Consider the following 21,530-nt stretch of genomic DNA (forward strand, 5'->3'; position numbering starts at 1 on the left):
TTTACTTGACTTAGTTGTAGTAGTAGTAGTTAATTATGATTAACTGTATTTAAATCACACACACAAAAAATCTTGTGAGGATCGTTGTTGTTTCAGTTTTTTTTCCCTGCGGGGACCTTTAGGTTGTTGGGAGGGTATGCCTGGCTATCTGGGTTTTAAATGTTGCCTTTTGTGCTGGGAGGCTGTCCTGTGAGCAGTGGGCATTCCTGATGTACCTGTTCCTTTGGAGAGTCACAATTCCCCAAAAGTGTAATTTTTACCTGTCCTTAAAATCAAGAGCCAGAAAGAACTGGGAGATTAAATTGTGCCACCTCATGATGGAGAGCTCCTTCCATCCTGCTTCTGACCCAGGCCAGAAGACCCTGCCACCTTGTATACCAGTCTCCAAGGAAGTCGGCTGCCTCAGCCGCTTCGTCACAACACTCCCCTGGAGTTTCTAAGAGGAAGATTCAAGAATCTTCTCAAAAAGACTCTAGGAAACAGTTCAGGTTCCTCAAGTAGTGAATCTACCTCAAAGAAACCCTTGTTGCTGATTGAGACAACTACTTTGGTGCCCAGCGGTTCCCTACTCAGTATCCACGAGGCTGCAGATTCCTCAGGTACTGCGATCACCATTAAACCCAAAGAATCTAAGGGTTCCAGCTCCGGAAGATCATCGGTACCATCTGGGAATCAAGGTGGCAAGGAGAAGACGACCACCTTTAAATCTGTTCCAATAGAATCACTCAGGCTCTTGGTATCTACCATTTTGGTACCACAGAAGACCAGACTATCATCTGGCAGGCACTTCTCGGAGTGCATAAACCCTTTGGTACCATCCATTCCTTCTGCTACAATCACCTCTACTCAGGCTGCTGAGTACTGAACACCATTTTGGCAGTGTTCCCTCTAATTTTTCCCACCCATGTGCGGAATGAATTTTGTTATGTGCACCAATATGGGGGTAATCACCCCCATATTGGTGCACATAACAAAATTCATGTGGCAGGGGTGGGGCCGAGGGGTTCGGAGTGTGGGAGGGGGCTCAGGGCTGGGGCAGAGGGTTGGGGTGCGGAAGGAGTGAGGACTCTGGCTGGGGGTGCAGGCTCTGGGATGGGGCTGAGAATGAGGGGTTTCGGGTGCAGGCTGCCCCTGGGCTATGGCAGGAAGAGAGGACTCCCCCCGGCTCTCTCTCTTCCCCCCCCTCCCCCCCAGCTCTCTCTCCCTGCAGCAGCACCTGGGCTGGGGAGGAGGGGTGCCTTCCCACAGCTGCGGCAGGTCGGTGCCGGGGTTGGGTTGGGGCTATGGGAGGGGCATGTCTCCCACGGCTATGGCAGGTCCAGGCCAGGCTGGGTTGGATCCAGGGCTGGGGGAGAGGAATCTCTCCCCGCCACAGCCCTGAGCATCTGCACAGTGCTTAATAGGCGGCTGCGTAGCTTAGAGGGAACTTAGCATGTCGGTATTGCAGGAGTTTAGATTTTCATGAGACCTTTTGTGATAGAGATGCCTAGCTGCCCTTTGTTCTGTACTGGTCTGTTCATGGTACTGAAGACCTCTAGGTCTCCAGACATTTACCCGGTACTGACGGAGTCATCACCTTTTTCGGCCGATGCTCCACCTCTATGAAGTGATGTTGAAGAGGAGGAGGAGGATGGGAATTTCTCATCAGTTTCTCAGATTTAAGTTCAGGGCTCCCCTCCTCACTGTCAGAGGAGTATTAATATGGAGACTTCTAGGGAGAAGGAGCATATTCCAGAAAGACACCTTCAAGATCAATCCCAGTGGTATGAGCACTCTTGGATGCCCCCACCTATACCATATGGGCCTCCTCATTGTCCATACTGGGAGCCAGGAGAGGCATACTACCAACAATTCTCTAGGACCCCCACCCGCCAGCATCACTCATCAGCACAATAGAGAGAGACTATCCCCCCCATCCCTTCTCTCAAAGGCCCGAAGTACAAGAAGAGACTTTCAAGGAGCAGGAGGCAAGAGTGGACAAAGAAGTCACTATGCCAGCCAACACCTCTCCTTCATCCCCAGATGAAGCAATCATGCCTGCCCCACCAGTCCTGGCTGATGACTTCAAACAGTTCCAGGACCTTATTAAAATGGTAGTGGCCTCCTTCCAGATACCATTTGATGAGGAGGTTAAGGAGTCACAACATAAACTTCTAGATAGTCTGCCTACAGCGTTACCTGCCTGAATTGCATTCACTACCTATTGATAAGGTTCTGCTCTGCTGGATCCTCCAAAAGTAATATCCCAGCGACAATATCGCTCACTTGTAGAAGGGCTGAAAAAACATATTATGTTCCATCTTTCCCAATTAACGTGGAAGTTAGCACCACGCTAAATCAATGTTGTACGATAGAGATCAGAAGCATCTTGATTTATTTGGTCACAAATCATGTTCGTCTGTGGCTCTGCAGTTTAGGATCGCCTACTGTCAGGTGTTGATGATATGATTAAAATACACCAGTTACTCAAAGCTCAATTCGTTGAGCATTTACCACCAGAACAGAGGGATCAGTTCCAGGCAATCATTACAGAGGGTCAGCCTCTTGCCAGAACATCTCTGCAGACCTCTCTGGATGCTGCTGACACAGGTGCTTGCTTTATTTCTACGGCGGTAGTCGTGAGACAGGCCTGCAGGCTTCAGCTCTCAGGATTTCGGATTGAGATCCAGAATACAGTTAAGGACCTTTCCTGCAATGATTTAAAACTGATCGCAGAGAATACCTAAAAGTCTCTGCATACTTTGATTCCAGGGCCACTCTACATTCCCTGGGAATTTACACACGTGCACTTAAAAAGAAATTTAGTAAGTGCCAGACAGCGCAGAGATCTTGTCCTGTTCAGTTCTCTGACTCCCAGAGACCTTATGAACCCCAACGAAAAAGGCAGAGGTTCCAGAAAGAGACTGTCTGCCACACAGGTATCACCTCACAACCCTCATCATCAAAACACCAATTTTGATTGTTTGGTTGAGGTTCTGAATTACTCCCCCTTTCTCCTTACCAGCTACAACAGTTCGCATACCTTCCTTGCTTCAGGGGCCTTTCTCACTTCCAACAAGCTTGGAAGCATATCACTGTGGACAAGTGGGTTTTGGAAATCATATCAGCAGGATACTCCATCCATTTTACTTCCCTGCCGCCATCCCACCCACCTTCACTGTCCCCCTTCAGGGCCCTGCTGCGGGGACAGAATCCGAGTGAGCCAGAGCCCCTCTCCTCCCACATCCCACCCAACCCCGGCAGCCTAGCCCAGGCAGGGAGCGGGCTATCACTGCCTCCCAGCTAGGCTCTCAGGCAGACGCAGCTCCTTCCCAAACCCCGCCCGGTCGCCAGGGAGAGTGGCCGAACGTGCCGGGTGAGTGGGAGGGGGACATGCAAGGAGAGAACAGAACACAACTCCCTCCCCACAGGTAACATATGCCTTGGAGAGAGTGATGGCCCTGGGCTGGATGCAGGGCGGGGTGGGTGTCACTGGGCAGGGGAGACATACGTGTCCTCCCCTTTAGATTGTGCCCCCCTCCCAGTATGGGGAGGCACCAGTTGTCTGTGGGTGTCCCACCATATTCTTGTTTGCCACAAAGGACACCAAACATCTGAATTTCTGGTCCAGAGGAGGCATGACGCCAGTCTTCCCATCGGACACCTTCCTCTTCAGTGGCCTTGGGGATTGCTGTGTGCTTCCTTGCTGACTCTTCTAATCTCCAGAATAACTTCCAAGATTGGACAGGATAACGCTTTGTCATTGTGACAGCCTTATACTGTCCAAGTTTGGCTGCCAAACCTGGTAGAGATATCAAAGAAGCCTCCTATGCACCTTCGGGTTTGCTCAGACATAGTATCCTGGAACCTCAGTCAGATAAAGCACTCAGATCTGTAGTCATTTTGGCTGGCTGAGCACTGCTGACAGAAGCTGCTCACTACAAGTTCAGGAAATTCTTATACAAAGCAGGAAACCATCCACCAGGAAGACATACTTTCCAAAATGTAAAAGGTTCTCCATATGGGCAACTTAGAATAATATTGACCCAGTGCAAGCCCCAATACTTAAAAATCCTGGACTACATTCCCTCCTGAAACACACAGGGTAGCATTTAATTCCTTAAGGTTCACCTTGCTCTGAAATTGGCGTGTCATGTTCTAGTACAGTCATACTCTGTCTTGTCACACTTTATGATACTGAAATTCCTCAAGGGCCTTCTTCATTCTTGTCCTCCAGTCAGGACCTGACTCCCACATGGGATCTCACATTTTCCTTTTAAAGCTTAGCGAGTATCCCCTGGAAGCATTCTCAGAATGCTCAGTACACCACATTGCCATCAATATGGTTTTTCTCATGGCAGTTACCTCAACGCAGAGTTAGTGAACACCACGGTCTTATGGCCAGTCTGCGTTACTCCTCCTTCCATAGGGATGAGATGGTGATGAAACCACACTCTTAAGTTCATCAATTAAGGTGGTCTCAAAATTCACCTGAACCAACCCCATCACCTTATCAGTCTTCAGGTGAAGCTGAACTAAGTGCCAAGAGAGAAGAAGGTGCATGCTTGGATGTCTCCAGAGCCTTGCTATATTACCTACCTGTATTATTAAAGGACCAAACTTTCCTGGCTTTCTCCGCCTCTTTGTGACTATATCCAGTATCAAAAGGCCAAGCTCTCTCATCATAGAGCAACTTGAAATGGATCATGCAGCATATTTCCACCTATCAGTTGGCTGGTGAGTCACTCCGTCCAAACATCAAGGACTACTCCCCGGGGCTCAGGTGGCATTGTCCACCTGCTTCAGAAAAGTTAGTCTCTGTGATCTGCAAGGCAGTTATGTGGAGCAATTCACTAGCTTTTGTTGAACATGTGTTTTGATGTGGCAGCCAGATCAGATGCCAACTTTGGGAGTGCAGTACTTCTATCTGACTGATACAGCTGAAACTTCTCATTCCCACTCTCCGGGGAGGATACTGCTTGTCAGTCACCTCTGGAGGGATCCACACTGACATATACTCAAAAAAGAACAATTTCTTACCATACAGCAACTGAGGTTAGTTAAGATATTGTGGATCCCATAACCCCACCTTCTGTCTCCACTTTTGGGAGTCCTGATCAATGCAGGCTTTGAATTGAGAGGGAACTGAGGGAGGGCTGTGGCCACTCCACCCTTTATGCCCTCACACACGAGCACACGAAAGCACAGGCACATGCATAGCCTGACGGACACTGCTAGTAATTTAAAAAAAAAAAAAAAAAATCCAGTCTCTCACACGCGAGGTGCATGTGTACCTATAGTTGGATGCACGTTGACTAAATGCCTTGAAGAATCACAATTCCTGTAGGGTTTGTAACCATTCTTTCTTCTAGTAGAGCTATTAAAATATTTTTAAGGAGAAGATGCTGATTTTCTGTAGATAATTTTCAGTATAATTACCTGTTCCATTAAAACCGAGTTGCCTTATATTCAGAAGTATATAGGTCATTTCAAAGAGCAATAGCAACTATTTGTTGGTGTAGATTAGACTTGAAAAGCTAAATAAGTTATAGTCCAAAAACTGCTGAAGTAGAGACCAAAACTGAAGCAAATCAGAAGGAAAAGTTGAACTGAAGTGAATAAAACAGATGAAAATTAGATAAGGGAAATGAAATTTCAGAAAATGGAGAATGTTTGTTTCTATAAAGTAGAAAGAGAGCAGCAAACTTTTTGTTGAAGGCATCTGCACAGGAACAATTAGTAAATGCAGTTGAAATGTGGAGGATGCTATCTTGATAGATAAGTAAAGCCACTGCTGAGCAATTAACTATATATTGTGGGTGGTTGCGAATTAAATAATGTTGTGGCACCCCACGAAAATGAAATGAGGAAAACAGTTGAATGAAGATTAGCCTCTTTGAATTTGTATATTTTCATATGTTTACTTTATCCCATACTATTGTTTTTCTTTTGTAGTATTATAGGGTAATTAAAGGGATACAGTCAAATGATTTAAGCCTCTACCTAACCTACTAATTTAGTTCCTAATCTTAAACCAGTCCATGTACAGTATTTACTCTAGGAGCACTTGCTAACACATTCATGATTGGGTCACTGACTTTTGAAATATTCAAAAACAGTTTGATAGAGAACAGGTTATAAGCATATGGAGAAGAGTATGTTCACAGTTTTGTGTATAAGTAAGGCCTGTAGTCCATGTGAGTATTTTCCTAGCATTTTTTACAGCTAGACATCTATTACAAAACTTAATGGATAGTTAGTGTCAGGATAATATTTTCTATACTCTTCTGAATGAAATATACTACAGGATTATATTCTCTACATACTATTCACTTTTTAGTGTGTAATGTCGAATACTGAAGAATTTTTGCTCCTTTTAAAAAGAAATTGTCATTTTAGATGTATCACTAGTATTAAACTATACTGACATGGAAATGTCTGTTTCATCATTTGTGATACATTCCAATCATACTACAGCTACAGATAATCCCTGGTGATTCTATGTAACACATATAGAATAATTTTCTAATTGGTCTTTGCTTCCCTCTTTAGTTGTCTCTGCATACTATTAACAAGTCATTTAATTTTTGTTATAGTTGATCGGAGTTATGAGGAATTACAGTGGTTGCTTAACATGGTTCAGAATGATCCTGTACCTTATGTAAGGTTAGTATGTCTACAAAGACTCAAAGTCAGCACTTTTCACTAATATTAGAATTAGTGCATAGAGTTCTTTGGCCTGTGTTATGCCAGAGGTTAGGCTAGATGACCATAATGGTCATTTCTGGCCTTAAAATCTATAAATATTTTGTGAAAATTTGTTTCCATTAATTTGTAAAATACCACCAACATTCATCTTTGATGTTTATGGTAATTTATACTTAGCAACGTGTTTCTCATTGTTTAACAATCCATAACTAAAAAAACAAAATTTAATAAGTTTTTGGTCTCAAACTACATGTATTTTCTGTTTTGTCCTTTGATTTAAGAGGCTTTCCTACAGATAATTGGCATATGTAAATCTAATATTGATCTGTTGCATACAACAATTTTATTTTTTTTAATCTCAAGTGTGTATAAGTGTGTTAGGACTGAATGAACATCATTATGTTTGGCTACCAAAGAGTGTAAAACAGTTGTTAGACTGTAGATGGGGTGAAAGGATAACAAGTGAAAATGTTGTGGTTACTTGATAATTTTATCTGATTTAATTTAGATTTAGCCAATGTAATACTGTATATATTTTAGCATGGCAGCCTCTGATCTTCGTTTCCCTGCTCCTCAATTCTGTCTGTTCCTGATTGCCAGTGTAGTAGTACTGTTCTTTAAGATGAATAGACTTGGTATTTTTCCTATTTATCTTTTAGGCTTCCTGTGCAAGTATAGTTACTAATTTCCCTATCCTAGGAATATATTGCTGTTGTTCTTTTTAAAGAAAGTTAGGTATAATTTGACCCATTAGATCAGAGATAAGTAACAGGCAACATCAGCTGAGGAAGCAGAATATTTTTAATTGAGTCTCTCGAAGAGATGCTGTCAATTTGCATTTTTTATTAATTTTTAAATTCCAGTTTCAGATAGAGCACCCACTTTAAAAATTATATCCTTAATATAAAAAAATCCCTTCAAATCTTAAACGTTTTTCTGTTCCCATATTTATAAGGGTCTTTTCAACAAGGGAGAAAACTGACTATTTAGGGGAAATGGTGAAAATTACTATTCACAATGTGTTGTCAAAAGCATAGTAAACAATCTGAAAAATTACAGTTGTTTGTTTTTTGCTCACTGCTGGCAGGTATTGGGGTCATAGGTGTTGCATGCAAAATATTCAGACAGTAATGTAATTTCTAAATTGTTGCCGTCCCTTTAAAAAATGAAGAGTGAGTCTTAAATGTTTTTACTGATTCCTGTCATTTTGTAACACGTTTACTGTTTAGACAAGTTTAAAAACAAAACTGAAAATAAATATTTATTAGAATGTGAAGAGAATATTGACCCAGTACAGCTCCGATTAATTTCCCTTAGAGCATAACACGGCCTTTCAAATTGTCATGAAAACAAATCAGCCTCGATACGAAATCACACTTTCCCTTTACCATAGTGACAGGTTTCAGAGTAGCAGCCGTATTAGTCTGTATCCGCAAAAAGAACAGGAGTACTAGTCTCTAAGGTGCCACAAGTACTCCTGTTCTTTTTTCCCTTTACCATGATGAGTGATGTTATCAACTAACGTCCACCCTGGTCATGTCCTATTTATTATCTGAAAACTAATTAATTTGGGGATGAGATGTGCATATATGTGTGCATGTACAGACAGAAGAAATACATAAAAGGAATTAAAATATATGTATATATTAGGGGCTCACAAATCTTAATATTTGTATTCCTAATAAAAACTCCAGTGTCAAAAACAGAATTGCAGACACAAAACAGTAACTTTGGAGTCTCAGTTCATTTGGATTAAAAAGGGAATTTTTGTTTCTCTTTCAGACATAAGATTTTGAACATGCTGACGAGGAATCCACCCTTTACTAAGAACATGGAGTCTCCCTTGTGCAATGAAGCTTTGGTGGATCAGCTTTGGAAACTTATGAATTCAGGTTGAATCTGTTCTGTATTTTAAGAAACTTGGCGTGGTTAGCATTCTGCATATTCTCTGGTATATAAAATGAGCTCTCTTTAGGTTTGTTGAAGCTCAAAAATTGAGGCTTTCCATTCACACTTGCATCATCTTGTAGTGATACCAAGCATATAGGATTGTCCTTTGGCACCCTGTTTTTCTCCATCCTCTGCAATTACTGTACTTGTTGCAAAGTACATTTAGCATAGACTCACATCTCGTGTGATTCTTTGATCCAAGCCTGCAAAAGTAATATTTCTTGTAGGAGGGCCAACAGTTTTCACCTTGTGTTGCTACTTCAAACATTGTGTCTTTTCTATTACAAAATGTTGGAATGTAATTTTCATATATATAATTTTTGAACAAATCCTGAAATGAATTTTTGAATTATTTTCAATATTCAAATTGATCAAACACTTCAAGTTCTCATTAGATTAAGCACCTCCGTCCCCAACCTAAATGAGTAAAATAGATTTTAGAATTTCTGTGGATAAATTAGATCTTAAGAAGTTTTTACTTTAAAATTAAGACTTACTTGGCTTTGACTAGTAAAGATCCTAATGTGAGAAGGATTTGTATCTTTTGCTATTGACTTGTTTTTCATTACTGAGGCAGTTTTATCCAGTACTCACGAACTGCTCTTTAACATTTGGCACAGTACGGATTACATATAAACATTTACATAGTCTTTTAGGTCATTCAGAGCTGACTGTTCTCTTTGCATCTTTATTTTTAGTGCTTGAAAGTTTACAGCTACACTCCAGGGGTTAAAGTAGGGAGACTACTAGTAGTTCAGTTTTGTAAGATTTGCCAAGTGTCAGACTCAGGAAATAAACATTTTGATGTTATCTCCAGAGAATTTGTATTCCCTGTTTCTCAAGAGAAGTGTGTGTGCAGTGTTCACTTATATCCATTACCTCCTTTGGCAAATAACAGATAAGATATAAATTTTCGTTATATTTGGGACTTAAAGCACTTAGTCCCTATGCATGAAGATGACATTCTGGTTGAATTTTATTTTCTGTAAATAAAAATACAAAGATAATTGCAAAGTGTGAGTGCCAATAAAAATGTTTGTTAAAGGCAAGATGAATTGTTAATCCACCAGATATATGGCTTCATGGTCTTAAAGCAGTGGTGCATTTACATTTACTAAAACCTAAAATAATTAGTGGGGAAACAAATCTTTGTTTTTTTCTGTAATCTTTCATTGACAAACATAAAGTTGATAATGCTACTGAATTCCAAAGAGTGTAGTGTTGAGCTATATTTACAGGGGTTCACATATTCTCCCAGCAGTTGTATTTAAGATTAACAGTTCTGCCGACCTACTCTGTGAAAGTGGGACTGATGCTGAATATTGATGATCTTTTATTGAATATTAAATGGCCAGATCGTTTATAAAGAAAAAATAAGTATAGTTCATATCTCATCAGCAGCGTATTTTCTTGTTCAGTTTGAATGTTAAATCTGTCCAGATTTCATTGCTCCCCCCGTCACCAGCCAATTGTTCATGCAACTCTCATCAGAAAAGAGGTGCCTGAAACTGCATAAATATATAAAACTAAGTCTATTCCAAACACTGTTCGCTCCCATGGTACTTGTAATCCACAAGAATACATCTTGTAATTTTCCCTCTGCAAGGTCTTGCTCAGCCAAATCAACATGGCAGTTGGCTCATCCTTGTCTTGTTTACCAATTTAATTTCTATTCCTGCTAGGGAACAATAAGTTTGATGAACTTGTAATCAGTCAAGTGCTGGCCGGAGTTAGCACCAAAACCATTGTACTTACAACATTGTGCCAGATGTTAGATGTTTTTTTGCTTTGGGTGGTGCCAAATGTGCTTTTACCATTAGTGTGTGATGATGTCAATGCAACGTGGAGTTTTTAATCATTTCATTATTCATAAAAGCATTTTTAGTGTATTAAAACATTTTCTTAAATTTAATTACAAATCAGAATATTGGATTCTAGTTGAAACATACTAGATGGTAGTCACCTTAATTACTCCTTTTGAAGTATGTCAGTGACATTTCCAGAGCGTGTGCAGCAGTTATACCCCAGTCATGATTGGGGTTCCTCTTCTGCTAAATGTTATAAAACACAGAGGAAAACATGGTTCCTACCCTAAAGACTTTTCAGTCATGTCTCTTTCTCACAGACTTAGAACTATGGTTGTCTTGGACCATAATGCTTCACTAGTAACTGGAGTCTGTTGCTGTTGTATGGATGCAAGAATGACTGACAGACAGAAGTAACAACTCATTTTACTTATGATTACAGACTGCATCTCAGTCCCTTGCCTAGAGCTGACCTCCTACATGATGGTATTCAGTAACATACATTATTTTTAAAAAGAGTATATGTAGGCTTAAGAGACAAGGTGAGGGAGGTAATGTCTTTTATTGAACCAACTTCTGTTGGTGAGAGAGACAAGTTCTTCTTCAGCTCTGGGTGGTTCGAAAGCTTGTCTCTCTCACAAAGAGAAATTGATCCAGTAAAAGATCAATTTCTCACCCACCTTGTTTCTCTAATTTCCTGGGACTGACACAGCTACAGCTACACTGCATATGTGTAGACTTATAACAAAGGCAAGATAATAATGATCATACAGTACAGGAGACAAGACAGGGTAGAAACATCATGACTCTTGAGTGTATAGCAAAACTGAATTGCCAGAATTTTATTGATTTCTACTACAGAATATGTGATTGGTTGAAGCTAGTTTCTGGTGTGGCAATGATTGCTGCTGTTTAAGATTCTTGCTTAGTTGTCCAATTTTACAGCTTCCCCAGACTGCTAGTTGTGCTGGATTTTATAGTTTTGTGATGTAGACAGTTAGAGAATAGGTTGAAGCAATAAAATTCAGTTTATTTGTCATGTAACTCATTTTCACATCCAGACTTGTTGAGGTGAAAGGCTAGTTTGTCAATGTGTTGTTCCACTTACCTGCTAATTGTCTTTGAAAGTAAAATCTAAAATGAGATGTTAAATATGAAAACTAGTGGCATGTGTATTTTTTATTAACATTATTTAGCGTTGTTGTGATATAGCACCCAAAGATTCCCGTTGTGATTGGGGTCCTGTTGTGGTAAGCATTGTACAGAACATAGAGGAAGACATGCTCCCAGCCTCAAACAGCTTACAGTCTTTATTAAAAGCAAACATAACAAGTGAGTGTAACAAATAATAGGAGGGAAGGAGGAAGGATGAGGACAGCATAGGCTAAAAATGTGCACAGCGTGATGGCTCCAAATCATTTGAACTTTTTTTTTTTTTTTTAAAGATTATCTCTACATTTTAACACTTGCTCCTCCTTGATTTTTAGGTACTTCACACGACTGGAGGCTCCGATGTGGTGCTGTGGACCTGTACTTCACGCTTTTTGGCCTCAGTAGACCTTCTTGTTTGCCATTACCAGAGCTTGGACTGGTCCTTAATCTGAAAGAAAAGAAAGCTGTACTTAATCCTACCATCATCCCTGAGTCAGTGGCAAACAGTCAGGAACCCATGAACAATCCTAACAATCATGGACAACTGATAGGATTCCAAAGCACTGTAAGCACTGACCATCTGCACATGCCTCCCCCACCCTGCTTTGAATACTTCTGCTGGCTCCCAGTTGTACTGTGTAATGAATTCAAACTTCTTGTCTGAACTTCCAAGACTTAACTCTCTGACCTTTTTGTTCTGTTACTCTCAAGTCTTCCAATATAGTGCCAGCCTTAATACCCTCTGTCTCTTTCTCTCATTCCACCTTTGTGCCTTTTCCCTAATGTGTGGAATGACCTTCCAGCTAGTTTCCCGAGCCCACGCTCACTCCTCATTTGTATCCATTCTAAAATGTAACTGTTTCTGTATCATTTACAAGAAGTAAGCTTTATTCACACAGAACCTGTGTGGTATAAAGATTTTTATCAGCATGAAAATGGGATATATTGAGATTTTTTTTTATATTTCCATCTAGAAACCAAGTGCCTTAGTTCCCATGAGTCCAACTACACCTGAATGCATGGCTCCAAGAGACTCATAGAAGCGTCTAAAAATGTCAGATTTAAAATCTGATATTGTTTGCCTTTCAATTGCGTGGTCACACTGGGAAGCTAGAAAAGTCCTCTTCCCAATGGTATGAAGATCCCATTTCTAGGCCTTTGAGGATGCAGGATGTTGGATTTTAAAGACATGTATTTTTAATATAAAAACTGCCACTAGTTCAGAACTAAATCTTGCCTAAAGTGGTCCTTGGGCAGATATAATTATGGAGGGAAAAGTCAACATTTAGTAGAGAAAGAGGAAACTATTTTTGTGACAGGTTAATTTTTTTAAAAATCAACTGTTATAAGAGTAAGTGCTAGTGAGAGAACTTAGTAGGCGGAAGGTAACTCACTGGTCATGTATAAAATTTGATTGTAAACAGTTTGGGATAGGAACCTGTTCCTTAACTCCCTCTGAGGCAAATAGCACACTTAGGAGTAGAAATAACATATACATTCAAAGTAATGGGAAATAAATACAGAATTTTTTCTCACTACAAAGTCCATCTTTTCTCTAGTCTTTATCTTTAGAGTCAGAGTTGTGCTCAAAGCTTTTAGAGAATAAAAATATCATGAGTGCAGAAATTCAGTGTTAATGTGTGGATCATCACAGATTCTTTGAATTGCCTCTGAAAGTTATCAACATTTGTGCAACACTTAACTTATTCACGTATAACTAGTTTCTGTCCTCAGATGTGCATCATGAATGTCCTTATTTATAAACGTCTCTGTAACATTTTTTGCTTGTATCTGAGCACCTGACAGCAACTCATAGGCAGATAGCTATGTGTATGTAAAGGCAGATGTGGCCATTAGCTTGTAATATACTTGGAAGCAGCATACTCTGAAGAATGTGTGAGCAAACAACATCATTTCGCTATATCTGTTGTTTGTGAAACTTGCTTAAATATGTGTCTTTGTTATTAGATGTGCCTACAGCACACACAGTACCTTGATTTCTGGGTGTTTATGCATTTTCCTGCTTTAAGGATCTAGGTAACCTCTTTTCAGTTCCCAGAACTTGGCTGCGTTCATTTTCAAAAAAATATCACCCTAAACTGATGCTAATTTAGTTTTCCTTGTGAAATTCAAACAGAATAATACTGTACCGAAGTTGGATAGCACCTCAGGCAAACTTTCTTCCAGAATGTTTCACAGACTTAAATAGTGTTAGGAGTAATAATAGAACATGAAATGAAGAGGCCTGACCAAGGATAGAAATATATTTTTGTGAAGTAAAAAGAATTCCTGACAGATGCTAGAGCATATCTAGGTTGACTAGATTGTCTTTTGAGGTTGCATGTTCTGTGAGCATGAGTTGTTTGAGAATGAGATTTGTTAAATTATTGTTCTGGAATCTGCTGTGGGAGGAGGTAAGTTTCCAAGGCTGAAGTTTTAATTCTAGAAAGCATGCATTTATAACCATGTGATTGGCTGTGGGACACTCCTGATTCAGAAGCGGTACACCACCTTAGTATAGTAGTAGATGCTTCTAATGATTTGGAGAAAAGGCTATGGTAGGCCTTACTTTTGTCTAGGTTTTAGAAAGTGCCTGTTTCTGTAAGTACGTTTGTCTTTTCCTGTATTTTATTTTGTGTTTTCATTGTACTTTGGAAAGCCTTTCTCCTTTTTAATGCCTATAACTGTGTAGTTTGTAACTCATTAGACTTATACATTTATTTTCTTGTTCCTCTTACCTTTATTTTGGTTAATCTAAGCAGTAATTTTCAAAGGGGTCTTTCACACCTCCTTTTTGGAGAAAAGCTAGTATGACATCTAAAAGGAAATCAAAGGCATAACCATTATATTTGACTTTTATTCAACAAAATTAGTGTTCACTTTTAAATTTAACCTCTGAAGATTAATCTAAATCCCTTGTTTAGATCAGAAACTATGATAATTTTCAACTGAGATTTGAAATGAGGAGAGTTAGTGAGGCAGATATATATAGAAAGGCTTTTCAGGAGCTGCAGAGATTTGTTGCACACCAACAGTACCATGATTGTGAGAAGGGACAGAAGAGAGGCCAGTTCTAGATATGCAGAGGGAGCAAGGATTGAAGTAAAGAGAAAGTATGTGTGTAGGAGAGGTTGGCACAAATCCATGAAAGGTTTTAGGGAATATTTTTTGCCTCAACTACAGAGAAGATTCTGTTCAACTCAAGTGTGTTTTCAACCATTATGTCACTTTTAGATTTAAATATGCTTTTGCTGTCTTCTAATTTTAATCTTTAAATGCTGCTTCAGGAGGATGATCATCTTGTTAAAGAAACAGCATCCAGCGTTTCTGTTCATCAGCAAGGGGTGAAGAGGAAGGCTGATATGCCACTTGGGTCCCCACTGGAGCCAGGGCAGATACCAGAGAAGAATGAAGACAGTAAAGTCAAACTAAAAATCAGAGTAAGAAAATGGCAATTCAACTTTAACAATATGTAGGGTATTTAGTATAACAGTAAAGTCTTTTGCTGAGTTTTCTAACCGCTGTAGCCTAACAAAAGGCATGCTGTGCATATGTGTAAGGTAGTTGTTGTGATTACTTTGGCAAAATCATCTCCCATCAGATTCTTTATTGGCTGGCAGGGAGTGAAGCTGCCAATTAATGTTCTAAATGTTCATGCTGTTTCCACTGTAAATTAGAAAGAAGGATAATGAGCAAGACTTCTATATTATATATTCCTTCATTTTTGTTCATTATCAGTGATAAAAATTTGCTTCCTTTCCCCAGAAAAATAAGACCTGTTAGAATTAATTATTAATATTACCTTATTTTTACATATTTCTTGCTGGTGTTTTAGTTCTCAAACTCTCAGGAAGAGGAGGAAATTGATATGGACACTGTTCACGATAGTCAAGCTTTTATCTACCATCATTTGAATATGTTGGAGAGACCATCAACACCAGGTATGAATAGGTTAATTTGCAGATCATAGATAGTATATGAGTCTCAACCAGTGAAAGTGTTCTTCTTCTGCAGCTTTTTCCCCCCTGAATGCACTTTAGTAAATGTTTGAGTGGTGATGAAAAGCAAGTGTAGAATGGTTTCTGTGAGTCTTATATGTCATTAGGTATTCAAGAATAGTTCATTTAAATATATATTACTGTGGTCTGGTTGTATATTTCTGATACATTTCTTAGTAAGGAAATATGTTATGCTTAGAAAAAAAATGCAAATTAAAATAATAAAATAAACTGAAGCCAGAAAAACAAAGTTAGGGAGAAGAAAAATAGACCTAGTCAGTGATTTGGGAAAGTTGGTTTCTGACTGTACTAGGTTACAAAAAACATTTTTAAATAGAAGAGAACAATAAAGCAGAAGCAAATCTATTCTAGTAACAAATGTATAGTGTGGCCAATCTGAATAAGTTATAACTGGATTAATTCTAGTAATAAAGACACTCAAACTGGCCTCAGAGATACTTATGACTGTTTTAAACTTGAAAAGTTTCCATTTGTGACTACCTTTTTGTTTCCTGTCCTTTAGACAATTATCTTGTCGAGTTCTGTTACTCCTCTTCTCTGGATTTTTACCTCTAAGTATTATTCTTTCTTGATATTTCTTGAAAACCTTAAGCAAAGTTCCCTACTAAACTTCCCTACTCTGTTATTAACAGAGAGAAATTCAGTAACTGGCCAACACTAGTTAATCTTTGATTTCTCATTCTTCTAGCGTGTCCCATAAATAATTACCAATATTTTTTCCATAACTTTGCTGAACTCTGAAAGGTGATTTGCAATGTTTTACCTTTTAAAGTATAGTATATAGAAGGGGGGTAAGCATATAAGTGCAAGAGTAGTGTCATGGCTAGTCATAAAATGTGTAGGACTGGAAGGGACCTCTAGTCAGGGCTATGTAATAACTAGACCATTCCTGACAGGTGTTTGTCTAACTTGTTCTTAAAAACCTCCAATGATGGAGATTCCACAGCCTCCCTAGACAATTTATTCCAGTGCTTAACTACCCTGATAGTTAGGAAGCTTTTCCTAATGTCAAACCTAAACCGACCTCGCTGCAATTTAAGCCCATTGCTTCTTGTCCTGTCCTCAGAGGTTAACGAGAACAGTTTTCACCCTCCTCCTTTTTAACAACCTTTTATAGACTTGACAACTGTTATCTTGTCCTCCCTCAGTCTTCTCTTCTCCAGACTAAACAAACCCAATTTTTTCAATCTTTCCTCAGAGGTCATGTTTTCTAGACCTTTAATCATATTTATTGTTCTCCTCTGAACTTTCTCCAATTTGTCCACATCTTTCCTGAAATGTGGCATCCGGAACTGGACACAGTACTCTATATGAGGCCTTATCAGTGTGAAGTAGGTGGAAGAATTACTTCTCATGTTTTGCTTACAACACTCCTGCTAATACATCTGTGATGGGGTGTACCAGGCCCTTTGAGGCCCCCTGCTGGAGGCCTCACAGTCCTACCACGCCCCGCCCCAGGAAAGGAGCAGTAAAGGTGGGTCCTCCAGGCCTGCACCCCCACTTGATATGCTCTTCCATCTTGACTGTGAACCACTGATAACTGCTCTCTGGGAACAGTTTTCAAACCAGTTATGCACCCACCTTATAGTAGCTCCATCTGAGCTATATTTCCCTAGTTTGTTTATGAGAAGATCATGTGAGACAGTATCAAAAGCCTTACTAAAGTCAGGATATACCATGTCTGCCACTTCCCCCCCATCCACAAGGCTTGTTATCTTGTCAAAAAAAGCTATTTGGTTGGTTTGACACTATTTGATCTTGACAAATCCATGGTGACTGTTACTTATCTCTTATTATCTTCTAGGTGTTTTCAAATTGATTGCTTGATTATTTGCTCCATTATCTTTCCGGTTACTGAAGTTAAGCTGACTGGTCTGCAGTTCCCAGGGTTGTCCTTATTCCCCTTTTTATAGACTGACACTATCCATCCCTCCTTTTCTGCTGTTATCGCAAAGCATGGTGCATGCTGGGGCATGTCAGCTACCACCGATACTCATTAGCGTATGAAGCTGATCTGTTGAGTGTTAGTATTTATAACTTCTATGTGATGTTTTGCAATGTTTCATTTTTTATTATTTTATTTACTATGGGGTATAAAGTCATAAACAGGAAACTTTGCAAAACTGTGCCAAATTGTTCACAAATGGGACTTGCGGGACTCTCCGTCAGCCAGCTGCATGCTCTAATGTTGTTCCATATTAAGTATGCTCAGGTTCAGAATGAGAGTATTCTGAATCAGAGTAGAATGGGGGCCAGTTGGCCATTACTTATATAGATCTATAACGGACAGAAATATTAATCTGAGATTATGTGCTGAATCACGCACTTACCCCTGCTATTTATATATTTAGCACAGATGAAATACACTTCATTTCTTAGGTCACTGAGAAATCAGACATTATCTTTGCCTCTGAAAGTGCATGGAACTCACTTAAAAGCCTTTGAAAATCAATGTATTTTGAGAGACAAGGTGGGTGAGGATTACCTAACCCACTTTGTATCTCTAATATCGTGTGACCAACGCAGCTACAACTACACTGCATACAATACTGTATTTTGAGACAGTTTTATCTTAGCATATTTTTTTCTTGTTTTCTCTTCCTTGATTTATACTGCTATTTATACTGCCAGGGACAGTTTTATTAAAAATATTCTTTGCTTTTAAAACTTCACCTTTTTTTTTTTTTTGGTACAAACAGAGAAATATGAAGTTCAGGTGAGCAATAAGGGCAGATGAGCTCAAATAATAAACAAATGAGGAAAAAACATACCATATCTAAATAGAATTGCTTCCAAATGCAATTTTCTCAGTTTTCCAGAGATATCAATGAGTCTTTACAGCCAAGATTTTCAGGGGACTTTCAGAATGATTTGAATTATTGCAGGACTGGCACAGAGTAAGCATACTTCAACCGTTGATGGTGTTGAAGTGGCTTTTGATGGAGATGATAAAATAGAGCATCTTATTAGTAGATATCAGGGCTCTCATGTCATCTCCAAACCAAGGTACCCTGAAAAAATAGTGAGGTCTTAGTCCATACACAGCCTCTCCTCTCAGAGCTGTGGGTCAAACTCACATCAGCTCTTACAAAACGTTAGGGAATTAGCCAAACACAGTTCTAGCTTTGTAAATAGCAGCTGGAAAGAGAGTTCATGCTGGCTTTGAATGCTGCCATATCTATTTGTGAATAATATTCAGCATGCTTTTTGATTGATTTCCCCACAGGATAATAAATTGGACTCAAACACAAATTTCTCCATCTTACTGTGTCTTACAGAAAACCATGTAAATTTGATTTTCTTTATTATATTACTGTTTTACAAGCTTTCTGTTGTATCCTTTTACCCATAAAGGTGGCCCTACGAGGTCAGGGTTGAGACCCACAACCAGGATAGTAAAGGGAGGCTTGCACTACAGCTGGTTATTCTGTGAAAAAATAGGATTTCAGTGTTTAATGCTATAATTAATTACAGCACCTTTCATAGTTCAGCTTCACTTGGAAAATGTTTTCAAACATATGTTAAAAATGCCCTAAATAAAATAATGAATTTTTTTTATGCTGTTCAAATCATGAATGCTTCTATGCATCTTACAAAAAATAATTAAACCCAGAAAATTCAAGTATGTGAAGTATCTTTTAAACTTGCTGTTGTGTTAATTATAGTTCTTCCCTAAGTACAGCAGCTTTGAGAGAATCAACAGAAGCCTTTTTTGAGCATCTGAAGTCATTCAAGATCAGATTTCTAATATGAAAAACAGAATTTTTATTTGCTATTAAATCATCAAGAACGGTGGCAATGTTCCACCGTCAGTCTTAAAAGATCACAAAAATTTCAAGACTTTGCACTCTTTCTTTCTAATATAAACACCAGCCTTCATGTCACATTTAAGACTGCAAAGTGACTAATACACTGTATTGCACAGATGAATTTGGTGAAATGGGTTTATTCCATGTGGAAAAGTGTCCTTTGTATTAGGTAGTCCTTTCAATCGGATTAGCTTTTACATCAGACAAGCTTAAAATTGAATCTATTTACTTTCATATTTCACTTCTCTTAAAGTGTCATACTCTAAAATCAGTCACTGTAAAAATTGTATCACAGGATTGCACATTTGTGTCAATGATTCCAGACTAATTTTTTTCACTTTACTTATAAACTGAAGTAAATAAGTTTATAAGTAAAACATTTTTTTTTTCCTAAATGTGACCCTGCACATTCAGTCTGGGTTCAGCTTTTCTGGCTCAGCACATCATCACCCATAATAATTAGAACTTTAGTTAACCATCCTTTTCACAATGTACAATAGTATGCAGTTCAGTTTCTCTTAGTTGTATTGACTCTGCAAAAATAAAAAGTAAATAAGCAGATGAGACTCTGAAAGCATATAAGGAGCATATCTGTTGAGTAACAAGATGTAATTTCTATGTACTGGTAGTTACTCTCCTGACATCACTGCACTTTAAGTTGGTGTAGCAATTATTAGAAAAGGCATACCCTGTTGGGAAAACGTCATAAGTTCTATTGACTCCCTCACTTCTCCAGAATAATAAAAATGGCCACTCTGCTGTTCTTGTAAACCACTGTTTTCCTATCCAGTAGCCCACATAAGTTCTACCTGCAGGCTGTGATAGAAACCTAGTCACCAGATTACATTTGGTGATCTTGAATGTTCATTTATATTTTTCCCCATTCTCGTTTATCACCAGTATAACAGTTCAAAACATGGTTCATTTAGCTAGAAAATGAAAAGTTGCTGGAATTATTTGAAACTTGTGACAATGAGTGGAGCAAATATTGCCTCAAAGTATAGAAGGAAAATACTTTAGCTATATTTTTAAATAATGCATTTATGACAATATACTTGAGTCTGTGGTAAGAACTACAAATTTCTGCACTGTTACAAATTGTCTATTGAAGATCAGTTTGATGTAAAATTCAACATAACATGGCTGCATGTGTACAGACACCATGGTTATCAGTGGAAATTCAACCTGGGACCTGTATCAAGAGTACAAATCCCTGCTACTTGAGCAAAATGAATTAACTCAGGGCTTGCCTTAACAGTATGTTAGTGCACACCAACTGGGGCGTAAATTCTAGTGGGTGGGCACCAGCGTGTCACACTGTGTGGACCCTGCTGGCATGCACTAACAGTTCCTTAGTGCATGTTGATATAGCCTGTACTATGTTAAGGTGCACTAGAGAACTTTAGTGTACACTAGCAGTGTCCACACAATACACTGGTGTGCACAAGAACTTACACTCCAGTTGGTGTGCACTAACACACCATGTAGACAGACAAGCCCTCAGTCAGCTGTGAGTAAATAGCATGCTGTTATAGTCACAAGGATCAGCCACTAGAGGGAGACAGAATCACCTGCACTATACCAATGTACTTAACAATGCAGGTAGATATGTGCAGTAATTCTTGTTTCTCAGAACATGATAGCAGCATTGACAGAGGCTTGTTTTTGCTTAGCCTTTTTAAGCTGGAAACATTTTCTGTAATTGTTGTGGTAGACTAGCTTTAATACATATTATCTAAGTATGCAGTATGCATGGGATAATTTTATTATCTAAAATATGCTTGTTTCCAATCTGGTGGCTTTTAGGCTTTGAGATTCTGTTGGAGCCAGTATAGCACTGAAATAGCATAATGTATATTGAGCTAATATCCATTCTGTCCTTCATGAAGAATGGCATTTCCAGGTACTTTAGAAGAAAGTGTGTGAAAGTTGCTATAACAATAACATAAACATTCGAGATAAAAGTCACAATATGACTAAGACATTCATCTGTGGTCTTACAGGGAGTCACAAATACATTGTGCCAGGAAAACGTATACAGATCTCATATTCTGTTGCAACTGCTCATTTCACTGAGAGAATGCTTTATTGTTCTAGGGTAATTAGAG

General features: G+C 39.0%; 1 protein-coding gene across 1 annotated transcript in view; it reads left to right on the forward strand.

The window, feature by feature from the left end:
• The window catches only part of TAF2 (TATA-box binding protein associated factor 2), a 92,710-nt gene that overhangs the window by 62,784 nt on the left and 8,396 nt on the right, over positions 1-21,530 (forward strand). The window contains exons 20-24 of the mRNA XM_065397709.1: positions 6,576-6,645; positions 8,470-8,579; positions 11,930-12,159; positions 14,882-15,034; positions 15,430-15,535. Coding sequence (XP_065253781.1) covers positions 6,576-6,645; positions 8,470-8,579; positions 11,930-12,159; positions 14,882-15,034; positions 15,430-15,535 — 669 coding nt within the window. The remainder of the gene's footprint in view (positions 1-6,575; positions 6,646-8,469; positions 8,580-11,929; positions 12,160-14,881; positions 15,035-15,429; positions 15,536-21,530) is intronic.

The sequence above is a fragment of the Emys orbicularis genome, chromosome 2, assembly GCF_028017835.1.
Source record: "Emys orbicularis isolate rEmyOrb1 chromosome 2, rEmyOrb1.hap1, whole genome shotgun sequence".
NCBI classification, from domain to species: Eukaryota; Metazoa; Chordata; order Testudines; family Emydidae; genus Emys; species Emys orbicularis.